We start from the raw sequence: 21435 nt of genomic DNA on the forward strand, positions 1-21435 counted from the left end.
AAGGACTGCTAATTTCAAAGATCATCACAGAGAAACTTATTTCTGTTTTCTATTTTTTACTTTGACATTTTTATTTAAGTATAATTTACATAACATAAAATTCACTCATAAATTATACAACTCAGTTCCAGAACATTTCCATCACTTCATAAAGAAACCCAGGACCTGTTAACAGTAACTCCTAGTTTCACTCTCCCCTCCAGTCCTGGCAACCACTAGCTAATCTACTTTCTGTCTCTGTGGATTTCCCTATTGTGGACACTTCATATAAATTGGACCATGCAATAGCTGGTGTTTTGTGTTTGGTTTCTTTCATTTAGCGTAATGTTTCCAGGGTATATCCACGTTGTCGTATTTATCAGTACTTCATATATATTTATGGTCAAATAATATTCCATTGTATGGATATACCACATTTTTGTTTATCTGTTCATCAGTTGATTAACATTTGGGGTGTTTCCACTTTTTGACTATTATGAAAAATGTTGCTGTGAACATTTGTGTACTAGTTTTTATGTGGATGTATGTTTTGTTTTCAATTCTCTTGGATATATATACCTAGTAGTGGAATTGCTGGGTCATATGAAAATTCTGTGTTTAATTTTTTTTTTTTAATAAATTTATTTATTTATTTTTGGCTGTGTTGGGTCTTCGTTGCTGCACGTGGGCTTTCTCTAGCTGCAGCGAGCAGGCGCTACTCTTCGTTGCAGTGCGCGGGCTTCTCACTGCAGTGGCCTCTCGTTGTGGAGCACGGGCTCTAGGCGTGCAGGCTTCAGCAGTTGTGACACGCGGGCTCAGTAGTTGTGGCTTGTGGGCTCTAGAGCACAGGCTCAGTAGTTGTGGCGCACAGGCCTAATTGCAGCATGTGGGATCTTCCCGGACCAGGGTTCGAACCCGTGTCCCCTGCACTGGCAGGCGGATTCTTAACCACTGCGCCACCAGGGAAGCCCCTGTGTTTAACTTTTTGATGAACTTTCAAACGGTATTTCACAGCAACTGCACCATGTTACATTCCCATCGGTAATTTACGAGATTTCAGATTTCTCCACATACTTGCCGACACTTGTTATTTTCTGGGGTTTTTTTTCCTTTGAATTGTAGTCATCCTAATGGATGTAAAGTAGTCTCTCATTGTGGTTTTGATTTGCATTTCCCTTATGATTAATGATGTTGAGCATATTTTCATGTGTTTATTGATTGAATATTTTCTTTTAAATTCTGTTCAAATGCATTTTCTATTTTTAAATTGGTTTTTCCTTTTTAATTATTAGTTTTGAGTTGTTAGAGTTCTTTTCTTATTAATTAATTTATTATTTGTCTGCGTCGTGTCTTCGTTGCGGCACGCGGAATCTTTCATTGCGGCACGAGGGCTTCTCTCTAGTTGTGGTGCGCGGACTCCAGAGCACGGGCTTAGTTGCCCTGCGGCATGTGGGATCTTAGTTCCCCGACCAGGGATCGAACCCATGTCCCCTGCATTGGAAGGCGGACTCTTAACGACTGGACCGCCAGGGAAGTGCCTAGAGTTCTTTATGTATTCTGGATACTAGACTCTACATTTTTTTCTCCCATTCTGTGGATTGACTTTAACTTTCTTGATGGTGTCCTTTGACACACACAAGTTAAAAAAAATTTTTTTTGGACTTTGAGGCCTTTCTGGTTTGATCAAAGGATAGGAAGCTTAGATCTTTACCCTGTCCCCATCCCACTCATGGCACCCACATAAAAGTCCTTAGAGTCACAGATTATAATTTGAAAACCACCGATTATAGCCCAAACAATCATTCTGTAAACCTGTATTAATCCCAAAGCTAGCTACTGGGGAATAGGGAGTGAGTAAGATACAGTTGCCACCATTAAAGAGTTTCTACTGTAGTCAGGGAGACAGGCTAGTAAACAGTCATGTATGAGTAGATAACTTTAAACTAAACTGCAGGAAGGGACTTCCCTGGTGGTCTAGTGGGTAAGACTCTGAGCTCCCAATGCAGGGGGCCCGGGTTCAATCCCTGGTGGGGGAACAGATCTCACATGCTGCAACTGAGAGTTCGCATGTCGCAACTATAGACCCGGCACAGCCAAAATAAATAAATAAATTAGTAAACAATAAATAAATATTAAACTAAACTGCAGGCAATATACGTGGCATGAGACTTAATGAGCTCTCAGAGGAGCACAGTGACTGTCGTTTTAACCCCCTCACATAAAAGGGTATTTATGACAAGGCATTTAATGATGTTTGCAGTCATATAAATTCTACATATACTAAAAGTGTGGACAGGGTGCTGGGGAAACACAGAGGAGAGAGATAATGAAGGAGGTGATAATATACCAGAGAGCTCCACAGAGAAGGGAAACCCAAAGGGCCAGTAGGAGTTAGCCTCAGAGATACTTGAGGCCCGTGCGGAGTTCAGTATGGCTGCAGTGCTTGGCAAAGTATTAAAAGAAATGAGGCAATGGCTACATTTAGAAGGATCTTTACACATTGTGCCTGAAGGCATTTGCGGGGAGGGAGGTGAAAGAGTTTTAAGCAGAGGATCAACAGAACCAGATTTGTGTTTCAGAAAAATCACTCTGATGGGGTTATGGAAAGTGGATTGGGAAGGACAGTTAGGAACTTACTGTGCTTATAGTCCTGATCAGAAATTACGTGGGCTTTCCATTAAGACAGCCTTAGCATGTTTGAAGAGTATTCAGGGGATGGAATAAACTGAATTTGGTGAGTAATTGGATGTAGCGGAGAGTGGAGGTCGGATCAGAGAAGCAGCATTTGGCTTGGTCAGTCAAACTGTCACTGAGCTGGGGCACACACACACTTCGTGGGAAGAAGATAATTAGCATTCAGTTCGCGGGGCAGCACCAAGCACCTCGTTCAGAACTATATCAATTCCTGTTTCAGACCCAGTTATAAGAAGTTTATCAACTAGACTCTCAGCTCCCAGGGTTTTTATTTCTATCTTCCTAGTACTGCACCTAATTAATGTACAGTAGTCACTTATAAATATTTGTTGAATGAAATTTACACGTAATTATAAGAACTTACTACTTCTTTTTTTTAAGACCTCAGAAAAAAATCCAAAAAGTAATAGTATATGACAAGGAGATACTTAGCTAATAAATACAGTCCTTTATCAAAATTCAGAAGTCTAGCCTTAACCCTTATGGTTGATAAAATGTTTCCCCAGTGTTCCCCAATGTCATGTTGCTTTCCCACAGCGCTCTGTTTTACAGATGAGGAAACTGAAGGACAAAGGATGGGACTCTTTTTACTATACTATAATTGTCCTTGATGGAAGCAAAAAGTGACAGCTGAACTTTTTGGCATCAAAGGAAGAGATTATTTTTTAAAACTGTAAAAGTAGACAACTTAGAAAGCATTGCAGACGTGCCCCAAGGGCAGAAGTATATTGCAACACAGTTCAGTTTCGCTGTCTGTAAGAATGACTCCGTGTCTTTAAGAAATAATTGAATTCTCTTCTGCATATTCTGTTTATGTTGGCAGGGAGGAGATTGACTCCTTTTAGAAAGATTTATGTACACAAAAGGTTTGGCTCTTGAACCACTGTTATCTTTTAAAAAATTCATTCGTGCAGAATCACTCATTCTTGGGCAGGTTAACTGAGGGCTGGTTAACTGAGAAGCTGCTGGGCCTGAACGTAGCAGGTGCTTTCTGGGGGTGGGGGTGGGGGAGTGAGGGTGTGGAAAATGGCTGTCTAATAATACCCCCCTGGAATTCAAAACGTGGTATCAACCAGCTCCAGAGGGAATAATATCTATTCTTTTTTTTTGCCTGAGGGACTTTGCCATAATTCTGGCTTCTGAAGTTAGCAAAAAAATAAAAGGAACATCCCCCATCCCTCCTGCTCCCAGCATCCTAGGATGGCCTCTTTCTTTCACAACACCTAACTGCAGGTAGTTTAAAGTGAGACAAGACCTGATGGCCTGAGCTGTCCGACGTGACCCGTGCATGCCTAGAGCTTCCCACCACAGTGACTGACACTCTAACCACTTGCATAAATGGGTATTGATGATGTGGGATTTCATGTTATTTGTAACTTGTATGAGTTAATGACTGGGAGGCATTAGAAACTTGGTAAGTTAATACAAGTAGATATACAATAGTCGTGTCCTCCAGCGATATGGTTAACTAGACCTCTGTCTCATAGTGTCAGGAAGGTATAATTGGGATCCTGAAAACCGATATTCTCCTTTTATGTAAGGCAGCCTGTAGAAATCTAATACCTCCTTTGAAAAGTCCAGTATGTTTAAATTAATGCAGTTTGACTGGTTTGAAAATTGAAAATAGGTTAGCATTAAGGCCATGATTCCTTTAGTAACTACTTGTTCTATGCGTAATAACTGTTTCTTTAGAATTGACATTAAGATTCTACCAAAACACAGCAGTAATCCAAAAGTTACTGTCTGTTCATTTATAATTATATTTAATTCATATTTATGAGTTGTCGGGAGGAAGGAGAAAGAAAGAAGGAAGTTTTAAAAATGTAACAGAAGAAACAAGTTAAAAGCAAAAATTTTCCTGATAGTCTGAAGAATGAATAAAGTCACTTAAAGTAGGAAAAAATAATTTTTTAAATACAGTTCCAAAAACATAATAAATAAATACATTTACATAAAGTCAGATATTATTAGCTACTGCTGAAAAAAAATCTATATTTTTATTATTTCCTATGGCACTGAATGAATTCAGTGGATAGACTTTTTCCATTTCTTCTTTTTTACTAATCAAAATATTAGCATAAACATCCCTGTGATTTTGATCTCAGTAAGTCAATTAAATTTGGAGTTTTTTTTTGACCCAGGGAAAATGCTGCATCTTTAGACAGTCATTGGACAAGTAGCTTTGTGTTGTTTTCTTTGAATTGTCCATGAAGCGTGATGTATTATTAATGAATTAATTTCTTGGTGGTGAAGGCCTGTGAATAGCTTTCTGTGAATGGGCAGTTGCCTGGTGGGGCCAGTTTTGGCTGCTGTCATTTAACATGTGTTGCTCTATTGTGAAGTCTCATCCAGCCGTAGGACAATGCTCATTTAATCCACCATGATGGGACCTACACACCCTGAGCCCAAGTTGGATGCCAGGGTCAGTTACCCAGCAGTTTGAGCTGGGGCACTGCTCTGCCTCACTGCCTAGTTGCTGTAATCACTTTGCCTGCCATTAATTTTCCCTAAACCAGGGAAAACACGTCTGTGAACAGTGCAAATGTTCTCAAAAGAGATTCCAAACTGGTCGGCTGGAGTGTTGCCTTCATTCCAGGATGGAGGCAGCATTCCAGGGAGTGTAAGTTCCTTCCTTCCTTCTGGAAATGAAAGCGTCTGGGCCCACGAGATCCCTGATGTTCCGAGGTCCAGAGTAGCAGATGGCATTATGATTTTCCAAATCCTGATGAACGTTCTAACTGAACTTGTTCATTTCACAGTATGTGGTTCTCTTTTTTTTTCCACTTCCTCTCCCTTCCTCCCTCCCTGTTCCTCTCTTTGTTCCTCTCCTATTGACTGATTTTAAACTGATGTGGTATCTCATCAGTTTAACCAGCTTTAAATTCCCTTCTCTCTGTTTATTGTGTGGACCAGGTATGGCACAATTTCACGTATAATTCTCAGCCTCCGAGTCACAGCCAACATAGCCTTTGAATTTGTTTATAAAAATGTGTAAGCGAATACCGCTGACACTCCTACACCATGCAGCCACTGGAAGTTCTGTTTTCCCCGTATCCATAACTGGCCGTGCAGGTGGCAAATGGCAGTAATTATTTTAACTAACAGTCGAGTGAACATTCAGGAGGACACACAGTGTGGCGATGTGGACTTTGGATTGCAGCAAGTTCCCTGAGTCTATCTGGATAGTGTTATGGCTTGTTGATTTTTCAGGACATGGACCTGCCAGGTTCTTGCCCTTGAATGGTATGTGGATGTAGCTCAGCTGTTTCAATGTTAACACTTCACCTATGAAAAGAGGAATGATTCCTTTCATTTAGGAGCCTGTTAAGGGTTCTTTTTCACTCCTGGATTTTCCTCTTTCATTTTTGTTTAATATAGTAGTTGACCTACCTCTTTTTTTTTTTTGCGGTACGCGGGCCTCACACTGTTGTGGCCTCTCCCGCTGCGGAGCACAGGCTCCGGACGCGCAGGCTCAGCGGCCATGGCTCACGGGCCCAGCCGCTCCGCGGCATGTGGGATCTTCCCGGACCGGGGCACGAACCCACGTCCCCTGCATCAGCAGGCGGACTCTCAACTACTGCACCACCAGGGAAGCCCTGACCTACCTTTAAGATTGCTTTTAATCAGCATTTCTACAGATAGGACCTGGTGAAATGGCAGTGTGTATATTAACATTATAATTTAGGTCCTGGATCCAAACATGTGTAGCTGGACTTTTCCTGAGGAAAAAAAACTGACCTTACCAGTGTATGAAATTCAAACACTATATAGGGACAAGGTAAAACCACAGGTAGGAATTGCTGAATAATTACCTTTAGACTAGCCTGAGCAGGAGGCTTCCCACGAGGGTGAGTTCGTTGAATGGTTCCTAAAACTCAATCTCGTGGATGTCAGTGGTCATGCTTGATTATTTGCAGCAGTGTTTTATGAAAAAGCAATAGAAATGCCTTGGGAGGCTACAGAGAGAGAGAGAGAGAGGGGACAATAACAGGTTTTACTTTTGTAAATGAAATCTCTTTGGTATGAGACAAGCATGTTTTTTGCTGCTCTGCCTAAGCCATTGAAAAGGGAGGTGTATGTGGGAGTTAGTGTGCAGGGGTGTGTGTGTGTGTGTGTACCATTCAGATAGGCACCTCTAAATAATACTGTACACTATAGCTTATGACCAACGAGAGACCTAAAATAAAAAGAAAAAAGATGTTCATTGGCTTTGGAAAGCAAGCAATTGCAAATATGGTTTAAGAGATTAATTCATTTTCCAGTTCTCCACCTACCTGTTTTCAAGGAATTTTATGAAACACCAAGATCTTTGCCATATGTTTAGAAAATCTCTGAGTATATGTAAGTCTTTTAAATGACAAAAAATGAAGGGTTAGTTTTGACATAAATGACAAAGTTTGTTTCTCTTCTCTTTTATCCCAGTACTAAAGAACTGCCAAAACATTTAGGAGAAAAAGAAAATAGGAAAAAATCTGTATAATTTCAGATTTCAGAGATTCCTTTAGACCTGTTAATTTACGTTTTGTGTTTTTTGTAAGCCATCTGGTTGTAGTTGGCTAATAGCTGGTTCTCCCATGGTTTTTTGGGGTTTTTTTTTGGTTTTTGCGGTATGTGGGCCTCTCACTGTTGCGGCCTCTCCCGTTGCGGAGCGCAGGCTCAGCGGCCATGGCTCACGGGCCCAGCCACTCCGCAGCATGTGGGGTCTTCCCGGACCGGGGCACGAACCCGTGTCCCGTGCATCGGCAGGCGTACTCTCAATCACTGTGCCACCAGGGAAGCCCCGAGAGTCCAGTTTTTTTGTTTTTTGGTGTCCTCCCCAAATAAACAAGGTTCCCTCCCCGGTCAAGAGCAGATTTGTCCCGTGGATTCTGCCAGTTGTCTCACAAAGATGCTATTCTAAGGCAGTGAACGGTGGAGGATCGAAAAACAATTTGGGATCTGATAAGGCAAAATGCTGTCCTGCCTGATGTGAAGCCACTGGAATCACAAACAGCCTTCAATCCCAGCATTGCAGATAGATGTGGAGTGATCTAGGAGAGCTGTGCCAGTTAGTATGAACCCCAGAGTGTAGGACCAGAAATTGTTGGGCCAGGCCAAAGGAACATTAGGCTTGGATTAAAAGATTTATTTTTAAAATGTTAGAGCATAACTCTCAGTACTGGTCAGACTGCAGGTGATTCTGTAATGTTAATTAATGTGTTGGCTTGATGGCTTGACACCAAGAAGTCTAGAAATAGGCTGTTAAAAACTGTTAAAAAGGATTGCCATGTTTCACTTAATTTGCCTGGTTTAATCTAACCACAGCACAGCTGACCTCAGAATTCACCAGTGTGGCCAACACCCTGAGATTTTTGAGAAGTTGTCCTTCTATCTTTTTTACGTTTTATACGTTTTACGTTTTATATGTTTACGTATAAAAGCTTGCTTTGAAGGAATGTCTCTTTTGCAAAGAGAAAGGAACATGACACAGATTAAGATGTTCAAGGTCCCTTCACCCCCAGGTGCTCTCTGGAAGTGAGGAAGGAAGAAAGTGGGAGAGCAAAAACGGTATCTCACAGCCCTCCAGACTCTCACAATAAGTTTCTTCCCCATCGCTCTTAGGGCTGCACGTCTTATCCCTCTGAACAACACACAGATTCTTCCAGGCTGTGGATCAAGTATCAGTCATCCCACAATGCCAGCCCAGTGCCTTTGACATGGTAGATGGTCAAGAAAATTGTTGAATGAGTGAAGCAATAAATAAGTAATTAATGATTGTATCATTTTTATACAGCATTTTGTGTCTGTGCTCTATCAGTGTCTGAATTAACCACCACATCATTGTCAGGTTCCATTGTCATCTTTAATTATGAATTAAAGGCAAAAATTAAATCCTCAGGTATATTTGTAAAGCAAAGGCCCCTCAACTTTTTTCCAGTTAAATAGTTATGCCAGGCTTCTCCATTATTCAAAGCAGAGCTCTGCTAAAAATCTGGACGTCATGAGTTTAAACAAAAATAACTCCTTACCCTTTTACTTTTAAACTTCCTATTTTGACATCATTTTATTTTATTTATTTATTTATTTATTTATTTTATTTTGGCTGTGTTGGGTCTTCGTTGCTGTGCGCGGGCTTTCTCTAGTTGAGGTGAGCAGGGGCTACTCTTCATTGCAGTGCGCGGGCTTCTCATTGTCGTGGCTTTCTCTTGTTGTGGAGCACGGGCTCTAGGCACTCAGGCTTCACTAGTTGTGGCACGTGGGCTCAGTTGTGGCTCACGGGCTCTAGAGCTCAGGCTCAGTAGTTGTGGTGCATGGGCTTAGTTGCTCCACATTATGTGTGATCTTCCCAGGCCAGGGCTTGACCCTGTGTCCCCTGCATTGGTAGGCAGATTCTTAACCACTGTGCCACCAGGGAAGCCCTTGACATTATTTTAGATTCACAAGCAGTTGTGAGAAATAATATGGAAAGATCCTATGTACCCTTCACCCAGTTTCCCCCAATGGTAACAGTTTATAAGTATAGTACAATATCACAACCAGGAAGTTGACATGATACCATCCACTGAATTTATTCAGATTATACCAGTTTTATATGCACTTGTGTGTGTGTGTGCGTGCGTGTGTGCATGCTAGCATGTGCTTGAACATTAATGACATGGATTCTTTAAAGCCAAGAAACAACATGGCTTAAAAAAAAAACTATGCCTTTAAAATAATGATTTCCCTTTCAAGTAAGTCATTTCAAAAGCATTCTTCTCATTTATGTTTTCTTTATTTGGAGTATCCAACTCGCTTGCCTGCTCTCAAGACCACAAAGTGTACTTCTGGTACACTTACTCTGCACGTGAACCAGCAGCAGTTGTGGTTGGATTTGGACCTCCTTCTCCCCTCCCCCACCTTGTTGCAGGTACACACACACACACACACACTCTCTGATTTTCTGCTCCTTACCTTTTTTTATGCTTGAGTACCTTGCTGACAAGTGCTAATAACAAAATACCCAGAGAGAGTCCAGTTGAAGTTAGCATACATTAAACATTCTGAACTTGTCCTTTTGCTCATAGATTGCACATAATTAATAATTAAACAGTTTCTGTTGTAATGGGTTGACCTTCCTGAACTGTTCATTATTCACAAGGCAAAGGCATCACTCAAACTTTCTTCTCGTCCTTCACCGTTCTCTAGCGTGCTGCCTGCTTGTGTTCCAGTTGTTTAGCAGGAGGGGCTGACTAGGTAGTTCCCAAAAGCTCTGAGACTTGGAGACTGTCCTCCGTGATGACCAGAATTGCTTACTGAAATGGCTGCAGCAGCTGTTTTTATATAACGGTTGCCTGCTCCGTAACAGGATTCGGCCTGTTTCCCTTAGCAGGACGCTAAAGTTGATTCGGGACCGGAATCTCAGGTCAAGGCTTTTGGTTAAGGTTGTGTCCTCTGTTTCGTTCCATACCTCCATGCTTAGAAGTTCAACAGAAAAGTATCCCCCCAAAAGCCCTCAAGGTGAAGTATGGCACCCAGGGTCTTAAAGAGAATGACTTTTATTCACAATTTAGAGTCCATTTCAGCCACTACTGAGAGTTGCTGGTGTCAGTGCTTCTCTAATTTGTGTTTACATTTTTGAAATGTATTTTTTCTTCATCTTGCCTGAACCTGTGTTCCGCAGAGAACATTTCTGATAAGTAGCAGCAGTGACTTTACGAGCTCCTCCGAACCCCTGGGCGTGGTTCTGTCTCGCTCTAACCCCACAGTGACTGGCTGCTTTCCCTCCCTGGGTGCCACGGCGATGCTGGAGCGGCTTTACTGCGAGTCTCCTTTCCTCCTTCGCGCAGGTTGGAATTAGATAACGAAACAGACAGGTTCTCGGAGATTTTTTACATCCTGATCTAAACTAACTTCTAATTTTACTTGCTTAAAAGTGAGAAAGGTATACTTAAAAATCCTCCAGCGTGGGGAATACTGCCAGGTCTGTTCGTTTGCCTTCTTTGGACTGTTGACAGCCTGCGTGCTTCTGTGGAGTTGGAGGCTCTCAGAGGACTCCCCCACCCCGTGTTTGCGTGTGGCATTCTGAACCCGCCCCCCACTAGTCACTCTTCTGTATCTCAGAAAATTCTCCTCTGAGATACACAGGAGACGTGGATTTTAATGAAAAGAAATATCTGGCATTATGCTTGTGAGATTAGAATTTCCCCCCACATCTTTGATGACTGATTCTTTCCAGGCACCACTGAGATGAGAATCCACTCTCTGTGGTTCTGCAGAGTCGACTTGGGCTGGCATTTTCACAGTGAAATAAATTATTCATGGGTACCACCCAGGGTTCCTTAGTTTTATATTATGTGGAACTTAACAGGCTACAATATCAGGTCTTAAATAAAATTAACTACCCATGCAAGGATGTCACAGTTTCCTCGTTTTGTTTCTCATCCACGTTAAAATGACATCTTCATCAAGTTGCCTAGTCTATAATTCATTAATTTACTCTTGGTATCATACTTTGAAATGAGGCCCACATTAGCATCACGTTTTATACCGGGATCTTTGTATAAAACCAGTCTAGAATTTTAACCATCTTGGTAAATATTCAGCCGCATTAAAGACAGTAGGCTTTTATTTTCCTAAACATTCATTTTAAAGCAGCTACTACTCAGACACTTCCAGTACTACAGCCTCCAAAAAAATTTCAGAAAGGAACGACTTAGAAAACTAACTACCTGATTAGAGTCCATAATTTTTGTACCTCAGACTTTGAACTGTCTTTTTACTAATAGTGTTTGAGACAGTAAAATGTCATCTCTTGAACTGGGCCTTGTAGAATCTTGCAGGCTTGGTGATATCTATGGCTTTCCTAAAACAGACTGGGCTGAAATTGATACCATGTTTTATTTTTGCTCTTCAAACCGATAGGACTTCTGTGACCATTTTATAATACCTTTATCGAGGCCTTGTCATGTTAACCGCGTGCCTTGTTTCTTTTGAGCAGACTGTTTCATCGCCCCCCACCCTCTTTCACATCCTCTCTGTGTAATGCCTGCATGTAATCCTTTGAACTTGGCAAGACTTTATTTCACTCCCATTTTCCTTTGTTTTCCTTTCCTCTTGGAAGCCTTTCTCTATTGATGAGAATTTTAAGTTTACAATTACTAACCTTCCCCTCTTCTCGACAAATAATGTTAATTCAAAGAGGACAGATATGCAAAAACTAAGAAACATTTGGTTCACATTCCTTTTTTTTTTAACTTTGGGTTTTTTTTTTTTTTTTTTTGGTTCCTTTGACCCCCTCAGTTCCCTTTGATTTAATTGTATTTTCTGGTAGTTTCCAATTGTTTGATTTGGAAACAAAGCCTTAATAAGAGTTCTAGTTAATTTTCTGTCTTGTAATTACCGATCTCATTTTTCTGATAATTGGCCACAGCAATTATATGTATATTTACTAATCACATAGGAGGCTGTGCAGTTGTATCTATCTGCCACCATTGATAATGACACGCATATTGCAGAGGTGCTTTTATCATCTTCTTTTTTCCACTACATCAAAGCTATTTCCTCTTGTTCTCAATAATGAATACATGCATGCATTTGACACAGTTGTGTGCTAGAGAAATTGTTTGGCTCCCACCAAATGCTGCATGCTCTGAGTTTCTTGCCTGCAGCGCTGGAAGGTTGTATGTAATGATATATTGCTCATCCAAATGGCCAAAGCACTCCAAAGCACAGTGAGATTAAAATAAGTCATTCCTTTGTTAATTTAAATAGGTGCATGTATCATACTTTGCAGGGCACTTTGTGTAGGGATGTCAGGGAGGAAAAAAGCCGCCGAAAGGTATTTTTAATAGCAAATGAGAATAGATGAGAATGGAGTCATTTGCAGCTGCCTACTTTATGTGGCTCTCTTGTTCCAACTGTAGGTCTAATGAGATGACTGTTAAAGTACTCTGCAGTGTAATTTCATTACATTCTGAGCCGTTATACTATAAACACAGTGGCGCTCTCTGTCATTCTTGAAAAAACTCCTAAATTCTTAAAGCCTTCCTTTGCAAATGGTAATGGGGTTTGCTCCCTGTGTTACATAGTAGTTGTCGGTTGTTGCTGTGTAGTTTTCTGCTCTCTTGAGTGACTGCCACCTCCACCCTAGTTCTGTTCATGGGCAAGGTGGGCGTTTTTCATTGTGTCCTTAATTCACTGGCTTTCTCACATGATGAGTTTGCCTAGACTGGCAAATAGGCTGAAATTCCTTTTCAGGAAACGGCTTCCCCTATAAAAAGCTTTTCTATTAAAGTGAAAAGAAAAAAAAAAAAAACCCAACTCTGACACACATGATTCAGTTAGGGGCAAGCAGTTAAGAGCAGCTGTATATACTAATAAATGTAAATAAAAAGAAAAGTGTAAATAGCAAACCCAGTAAAAGAAACAAAGGTCAACACAAGAATAATTTCACAGCTCTTTGTTAATTACAAGACCATTTGTGTGTTACTTAAATAATCATTAATTTCTCATTTACACTTTCGTACCTTCTTTCCTACCCTGTGGCTATCATTGTCCTTTTTTCACCTCCCTTCCCTCTTTGCTTTCATGTTTCTCACCATGGTAAAATGTGTATGGCTTTAAATTTGGCATTTTTACATAAACATGTGGAAGAGAGTGTAGACCGTTTTTTTAATTGGATGAGGCCTTATTTTCCTTTCCACATGGTGGTGAATCCTTGTTATATATTCCTCTTTATATGCTCCTTTGGGATTGGGGGTGGAGGGTATAAAGCAAAGCAATTGTTGTGACTTTTGGTGACTTGTTTTTCCTCCATCCCAGGATTCACCCGTCCTTCCGGTTGGAGAGTTCTCCGAGCCATTTGTACATTTCATCACTCAGTGGTGAGCCCGTTTGCAAACATGCCATGCCCTCAATGTAAATGATACATGCCATTAACTCTGCGGCTCCGTGAGACCTTATGGCTCTCCCTGCTTCCTTTTGGAGACGGGAGGGACTTCGGGGCCTTGGGCAGATGGGGCAGCAAAGCTGAAGAAATTGTTTAAATTACGTAAACGTTATTTACACAAAGGGTCATAAACGTACTTTAGAGGCTTTTTCCTGTTTTAATAAACTGCTGAGAATCAGGCTCCTTCTTTGAGCACAGGTACTGTTGCTATCCAGTTTTCTTTTTAAGAAATACATAATTTTATAGCCCCTATTGAACAGACATATGAAGCTTATTTTTATTAATGTAACCTCAAGTTACCCATAAAAGTGTCTGTCACTTAGTGGAAGCAGCATAGTTTATTAATTCATTAGATTTTCAGTAAATAACTTTTATCTTTGGTTATATTTTAGACACAATAGTGTTGTCCCATTTCATTGAATTTTGATGTTTGAGAGACTGTGAAGACACAGTTCCACTAGGCCCACTTTATCCATTATAAGAACTGAGAGAGGAGCCACAGGATTTAGATCCAAGGGGCCCTTAGAGTCTCTAGGCAACCCCTTGTCATTTTATACCTGAGGAAACAGGCATTTTTCTGTGAAGGGTTCTTTTCCAGCCTTCTGCCTTTTTCCTCCCCATAGAATGAAGTTTTCTTTTATTATCCCTTTCACATTATCCACCTCCCCCCATTCAGAAGGACCCATGTGGTCTTGGAAGGCCTAGTTGCTCTGCTGCCATCCTTCTGCCCTCTCCCTCACCCCAGCAGAGAGAGAGAGAGAGAGAGAGAGACCGAAATGGTTGTACACTGGCCCCTCCCCTTCCCCCCCATGATCCATCTGATGATGCCGCTAAAGTGAAACCAAGAAATATTCCTTAATATAAATGTCAAGCTTTATCACCTTTTTGACTAAATGTAATATGTTACCTCTTAATAAAAATGTCTCGTGTAGTTTATATTCCATAGGAGAATATGTGGGGAAGAGAATTTTAACTCCCAACTTCTAAAATTTTTATTAACACTTTCTGTTTATTTAAAATACTTACATAATATTCCGTAGCTTGTAAAAACTGTTTTCACTCTGCAAACATTTTTTCCAAAATATGCCATGTTGGAAAAAAAGGTACGTATTGGTTAAACACTAGAATCCTAAGCTCATTAATATTAGAGCCATTATCTAGAAATATGTATCAGTCTCTCTTAATTTCCTTTACATGAAATTCCTAGAAACAGAAGCACATGATGGGAATATCCCATTTTGAAATGCAGAAATTGAAAAACAAACCGTGTGATTCCCAAGCTGCCTGGAGCGCCGGGTTTTGGCATCACCCGCTCCGAGATGTTGGATTTGTGCCGTGACCACTGTGCTTATCCTACTATGTGGTCTGAGACCAACCTGGGGGTGGGGCCCTTTCTGAGCAGAGAGGGAGAAAAGCAGATAGGGCTTTGCCTGCCTTCTGTCCCAAAAATTAATCAGCTGTTATATAAAAGTTTTATGGAGACAGAGGGAGGGATAACCTGTGTTGAAATTTCCACAGATGTCAAGCCAAAACAGAAATGATAGTGGGTAATAGCCTTGTTTTCCCAAGAGATACAGCTACTTTGGCATGTCAGATTAAGACTGTTACCAACTCCACTGGCGAGACAGCTTGAATTACTTGCTAATGGATGCAGTATTTGAGAGATGCATATGGTTATTTATAGGGAAGGCAAATGTCCTTGATGTCATTAATGGTTCATAACTACGGTTCTTGTTTACCAAATGATCATTAGATCTCTGTACTTAAAAAAAAAAATACTGTCAGCAAATGCAGAGATTGTATGAAGGGCTTTTTTTTTCTTGCTTGTTTGAGGTTGCCTTACATAAAGAAAAAGTGTCTGTGCGATTTTCCAAGTAATAGAAGCAGCAGTCTCTTTTCATGACTTCATCCCACAGATACTCTGAGTTTAGTATAAATCGGCCATCAAGTAGGCAGCTTACCCACAGTTACCTCAGTCCCATGACTGGGTGCTTCATCACGTAGCTAAGTACATGCTATAGCTACTAATTATGATTATTGCACATAAGACAAAATATTTTGCAGGAGGAATGTGATTCTTTAAGCAGCTTAAACAAACGTAACTTTGACAGCTGTTTAATGAATTATCAGCTTGCATGGTAGCCAAAATAAATGAAAGTTGAGATAATGTAATAACCCTTTTGTAGCATTATCTAGATACCTGACCTCTTTTATATATTACTTGTCATCTGGAGTAATAATGAAGGAATGAGATGTTTTCTCATTTGACCTGATATTCATGTTTCTTTTCTTATTGTCTTATCCCAGTTACCAAAAAAGAAGTATATTGTTCCCTAAATTTGTTTGAAATGAATTGATAACTGAGTCAGGAAACGAACATTGCTGCTTTTTTTTTCACATTAGTTTCAGAAGTAGAATTAGGATAAATTTAAATTCATTCTTTATCTGTATTGCAAGAGTAACTCCCCCCAAAAAATCTTTGCGTTTTTGATTCATGAGATTCCCCCAAAATCTGATTAATTGAAGGTCAAAATAAAAGAAAGGGAATCCATGCTAATGCTTTGGCCAAGAATTGAACATGATGAATTTTGAAAACATTCAAATTCCAGGAGAAATAGCCCATGGTGGAAATTATAGCACAAATTTACAAGTGATATAGACAATATGAGTTTTTCTCTTACAGCATGAGAAAACAACCAAAAGAAAGGCCAGCACCTGAGGAATTGATGGTAAGTAGACTTTTTTAGTTACATTAGAATTCTCCAGTTACATATCTGTGCTTAACATTCTGTTAAAAGGACCAGAATGGGATTTAAAGCATCCACAGACTCAGCAAAGCCAATATTATTTACTTCATTTCAGTGGGTGCTTTTGAAGCTCACATCCTCAGATAGTAGTTTTCACTTCTTAAAAACCCATCACCAATTTGAAACTTAATGCAGAATTCTTTTCCTTTGCCTCACACTCAAGGGTCACAAGTTAACCTAGGTTATTCCTTGTCCTCATTTGCTATTACAGCCTCTCAGAATTCAGAGGATTGGTAACAGAGAAGATAGTCAGCATATTAAGTTTTTAGTGCAGTCCTACAGGAAATTCTGAATGTGGCGTGGTGTCCTCTTGGATTCATGTAGAATGAAATTAGATTGGCTGCAAAAGATCAAGTTAATGTGAATCTTTGGTCTTTCCTCAGAAAGACAACTATAAGCCTGCAAGTGCTGTGTTCTCAGCTCCAAGGCCGCTTCCTTTGATTGCAAATGACAGTTTTTAGTCAAGCAGGGAGAGGAACAGAGACGTTCCCTAACAACTCCCAAATGGTCATTTATTTAGCGCAGATTGTTGATTTGACAACGCAGAAGCTGTTAGAATAACGTTAGCATCACACATTAATAAATAATAATTATAGTCTACTCTTTCTAATGTTTTGCATACCATTCCCTGTCTTCAGATTATTGCAATCAGGACAAATTCTGACTAGTTTTCTCTCATCACTTTAAATAATAATCATTTTAAAGATATCGGTTCAAAGGTTTTTAGCCTTTGTATTTCATCCTTATAAATACTCTAAACACCCAAACTTCTGTATAATACAGATTTCATCCCCAAATATAAAATAGCCATATGTTTCCCTTTTAATTCGTAAGTGCTTTCCAGGAAGGTAGTTTTCTTCTTCATGTTACCCCTGGAGCAAAATCTCAGTTTTCAGGGTAGTTTCAAGTTAAAGTTCACCCCTAAAACCCCTGCAGTTTATAACTGTGCAGGTTTCATATCTAGAATAAACTGGTCTTTTTTTTTTTTTTTTTTTGACGGGGGCGGGTCTCTGATGGTTGGGAAATTCATGCAGTTAGTCACATTTGAGGAAACTTGGAACAGGTTCTAGAGATGGAGACCCATTTACCTTGTACATTATCATGGTATGGCTGGATAGCTCAGCTATTAAAACAAAGGAATAGGGTTTCATAAAACAGATATCTATTTGTAAATGCATGTTTCAATGCTGCAGTGAGTTGGCCACTTATAAATAAAACATCTGCAGATCGTACATACACTCATAAATGCATCCGGATGTATGTGTTGGTAGGGAACACCACTCCAGGGTGGCAAGTTGTAAAGATAAGGCTGAAGGGTGAGTCCTTTCAGTGCCTTGAAAGCAAGCATATGTGGCTGTCTGTGTGTGGAGAGAGATGAGGAATATGTATTTCGATATATCTGTTTACAACTCTACACCCTGGTGTGTGCCGTCCCATATTTTTAATTAATAAATGTCAATAAATCAATAAAATACAATGAAAAATTGTCACAGGAAGCACTATCCTATACTTAATTTAACATTATTTCTAGTACTGCTCACAGTTTGATTTAAATGAGCTTATTCCCCTAGGTATAGCAACAGTGAGGCACCCCCTGGCTTAGTACAGGCTCGGTGAGGGGGCAGGAAACAATGGAATGTGTGTGAGGCTCCTGTGGTCAAGGGGGTTGAGCCCTGCCCCCCTTTGGCCAAAATATTGGGCCCAGAAGGGGATAGGAAAGAAAGTGGGCTGTCCCTGGCTTGAGGAATCTGAGTCACATCCTAGGGACCCCCTTAAGAAACCAGTCTCTTTATTCCTTCCAGCATATTAATAGCTTTAATTTTTCCTTTTCCCTCTCCGTCTACAACCTGTTTGGTGGTGCTCCCATCTGGAAGCTGAGCGCATCCTCTGGAATGCATGAACTGTAGAGCCCATTTGTCACTGGGGGGGGAGGGGGGCTGCCTTTCACAAAAAGAGCAGCGTATCTCCCAAGCGTGTTGACTCCACCCAGCAGGGTACCAACATGGTCTGCACAGCTTGGGCCACATCAGCTGTGAGGCCCGCAGGATTGTTGAGGTTTCCCTATGGGCCTGCATTTTGCAAATCAAAGGGAGAGCATCAGAGGTGAAGTCGGGTGGAAATATGGAAAGTTACGGATTTGCCATCACGGAACTCTTACATGAACTTGGGTGTGACCCTGACCACCAGTGAACACAGCAAGTCCCAGCCTAAGTAAATCAGAATGCAGGGAGAGATGTGCCCAAACACCCTCACCTGTGGGCCTGGGCCTTGCACTTAGCAGGCACTCAAGTGGTTTTTGTTGTTTTATTTGGTGGAGTCACCTTATATACCAGAATACCCAAGTCTTAAAAATCATCATCTTTGCAGTTTTTGACCATATCATTCTTAAAGATGACATGTAAAACTCAAGTTTAGACGCTAGAGGCTATTAAAATCCCAACGTTAGAATTCATTTAGTTGTTTAGCTGTTTAATTCTCTCTGCTTGGCGTGGTTGTTCCTAAGATGGCTACAGTTTTTCTGTTCTAAGTGGAAATGTTTTAAAATTGGACCAAGAACTTGCCTTAATGCTCACATTTGGGGGAGGCCAGGGTCCACATGAACTGGTACCGTTTTCTGGCATGTAGCCCTTAAGCTACATAAAGAATTAACTCAGAAGTCTCATCGTCGGCATCCACATCATCTTGGGAGATCTCAGAACCAGGTGGACAGCTGATTCAGTAGATATTTATAGACCATTATGTGCAAAGTCCTGTGCTAGACTCAGCAGAAGATGCAGGGTAATCTTCACACGTACAGTGTTGCAGGGGGTAGGGCAAGTACACAAATAATTAGAATAAACTAAGTACTATAAAAGAATTGCAGAGGTCTGTGGGGATCCATATGGGGAAATGGGGAAAAGCTATATGGAGAAGTTAACATTTGAAAACAGCCTTTGGAGGATGGATTGAATTTTAATAGAGAGTTTGCAAGGGGTCATTCTAGGCAGAGGAAAGGGTGGGCAAAGCGTGAGTGTGTCGAGTCCCCAAACCTTTTCAGAGCAATGTGAAACCTCTAGTGCTTGCTGGAACAGAAATTCCATTGACATTGGCCTCATGGAGTTGCAAACCCACAAAGGTAGAGCTCAAATAGGCAGTATATTCACCACCAGCTGGGCAATATGTTAAGAAATTCCACTTCTAATAGAAGGAACCCTAGTACCCAGGTCTGAAAACTTTGACTTGACATAGAAGCAGCACACCCACCCATAAGTACCTTTTTTCTTGAGTTAATTCTTTTGAGTGGACTCTATTAAGTTATAGGGAAGTCCTTCATCCTTGGGGAAGATCTGACCTTTCTTCAATTCTTTAAGAGTTATTGCATGCATCAGGAGTCAGCTTTAAACCCAGCAAAGGAAAACCAGCCATGCAGGCAGCCCCAGGAGCATTTGGCATGCTGACACAGCCAGACAGATAGGAACCCCACACACACTCTTTCTGTTCCTGTGACGATGATTCCGTAATTAAAGAACCCACTTTTAAATCACTCCGATGTAAAGCACAGGAAAGACCTATATCAGTGCTGCCCCAGCTCTGTGACTGAAGACCAACAAACTTAGAAAAAAGTTTCCAGGCTGTAGAAACTCTGAGGAGGTGGCAGACGGTGTTCAGAGGCTTCAGACAACCAAGCAAACGTGTCACAGCTTATGTGGGAAAAGGGCAGCTTCTGCCAGTCAGAAAGGATTGATGGGATTGCAGCAAGAGGGGAGAGGACGATGATGCGAAGGCGGTAGGGAAAGTTTCCCAAAATGTCAATAATCAGATTGAGGGAAGCAAAAAATTAAGAATCATACCCCTGCACTCAGGGACAGAGACAACCTGAGGTGAAGCCACAGAGATGGAGAGGTGCGTGGCTGGCTTGGCTATGCAAATTATATGTTTACATATTTTTAAGTAAAAGGGACAGGTGAGCAACCTTACTCTATAGACCATCTGCTTGTGTAAACCACAGAGAATTCCTTCTGCCGAATTAATCTTCCTTTCGGGTTCTTTTGTAGCGAAGGTCAGGCGGATTTAGCAGGGAAGCTTCCTTTCCCTTGTCAGCAGCTCTCCAATCCCTCCCCACTTCTGTGTCTTCATCTGCAAAATGAAGGGGATGGACCAGATCAGCAATCCTTGACCTAGGGTCTGTGACTTCATTCAGGAAGTCTGTTAGAGCCCCTGAAATTACATCCGAAATTGTATATGCATGTGGCGATTTGCATTTTTTTAAAGAAGAGTTCATGGCTGTCATCAGTTTTTCAAAGGGGACCGTGACCCTAAGTGATCGTTCAGCTCCCTCACTACCTTCCCACTCTGATAGTTAGAGCTCTGCAGCCAGGACAGGACAAGCCTCTCAGGAGGGAGGCATTCGTTTGGAGGGTGAAAGGCTTGCTTGGGGGGAAGGGAAGGAAAGGGAAGGGCCCTCCCTGTGGGACTCGGCAGGGCTTCCCACCAGCTCTCAGGTGGCCCTTTAACCTCTCAGCCTACCCTGAACGTGGGCCTTGATTTGAGCAGGGAAGGTGTGGGCCATGGGCTCCTATGCAGTTACAATTTGGATTCAGAGCGCTGTAGATCCTTCTATGCATTTAGAGTGTTTCCAGAAGCTTTCCATGTCTAAGCTCTATTTAATGGAATCTATGCATAGTAAGTAATCAGGTCAGAAGAAGCAGCATCCCAGTTTGAGATCAATCGCTGGCTAATACTTTAGCTAGGCCACTTTATTATCTCATGCTGATCCGATTGCCATTCTCCTCCTCCTTTGTCCCATGCACTTTGACTGTGGTAAAAGTACGTATCACATACATATTAAAAACATATACCCATTCTATCTGTATGTAAATGCATGAGGCACAGCTGGATATTGCAGAGGAGTTTGATTTACTAATAGTTATTATCTGTTCTAGCTGTTCAGTGGCAGAGAGAATTTCAGAGAAACGAGCTGGCGCAGAAATTGTCTTTATGCTATAACTATACTGCTTTAGTAATTGTTTAAAAACATGACTTTTCTCCTTAGGTTCTAATAATGCCTGT

The 21435-nt window shown here is 41.0% G+C and overlaps 1 protein-coding gene across 9 annotated transcripts in view; it reads left to right on the forward strand.

Moving 5' to 3' along the window:
* The window catches only part of MAP2K5 (mitogen-activated protein kinase kinase 5), a 262889-nt gene that overhangs the window by 209963 nt on the left and 31491 nt on the right, over positions 1-21435 (forward strand). For all 9 annotated transcript variants that reach the window (XM_060152940.1, XM_060152910.1, XM_060152922.1 and 6 more), the window contains 2 exons: positions 13453-13514; positions 16263-16308. In XM_060152940.1, coding sequence (XP_060008923.1) covers positions 13453-13514; positions 16263-16308 — 108 coding nt within the window. The remainder of the gene's footprint in view (positions 1-13452; positions 13515-16262; positions 16309-21435) is intronic.

Source organism: Lagenorhynchus albirostris, chromosome 1 (genome assembly GCF_949774975.1).
Source record: "Lagenorhynchus albirostris chromosome 1, mLagAlb1.1, whole genome shotgun sequence".
Taxonomy (NCBI): domain Eukaryota; kingdom Metazoa; phylum Chordata; class Mammalia; order Artiodactyla; family Delphinidae; genus Lagenorhynchus; species Lagenorhynchus albirostris.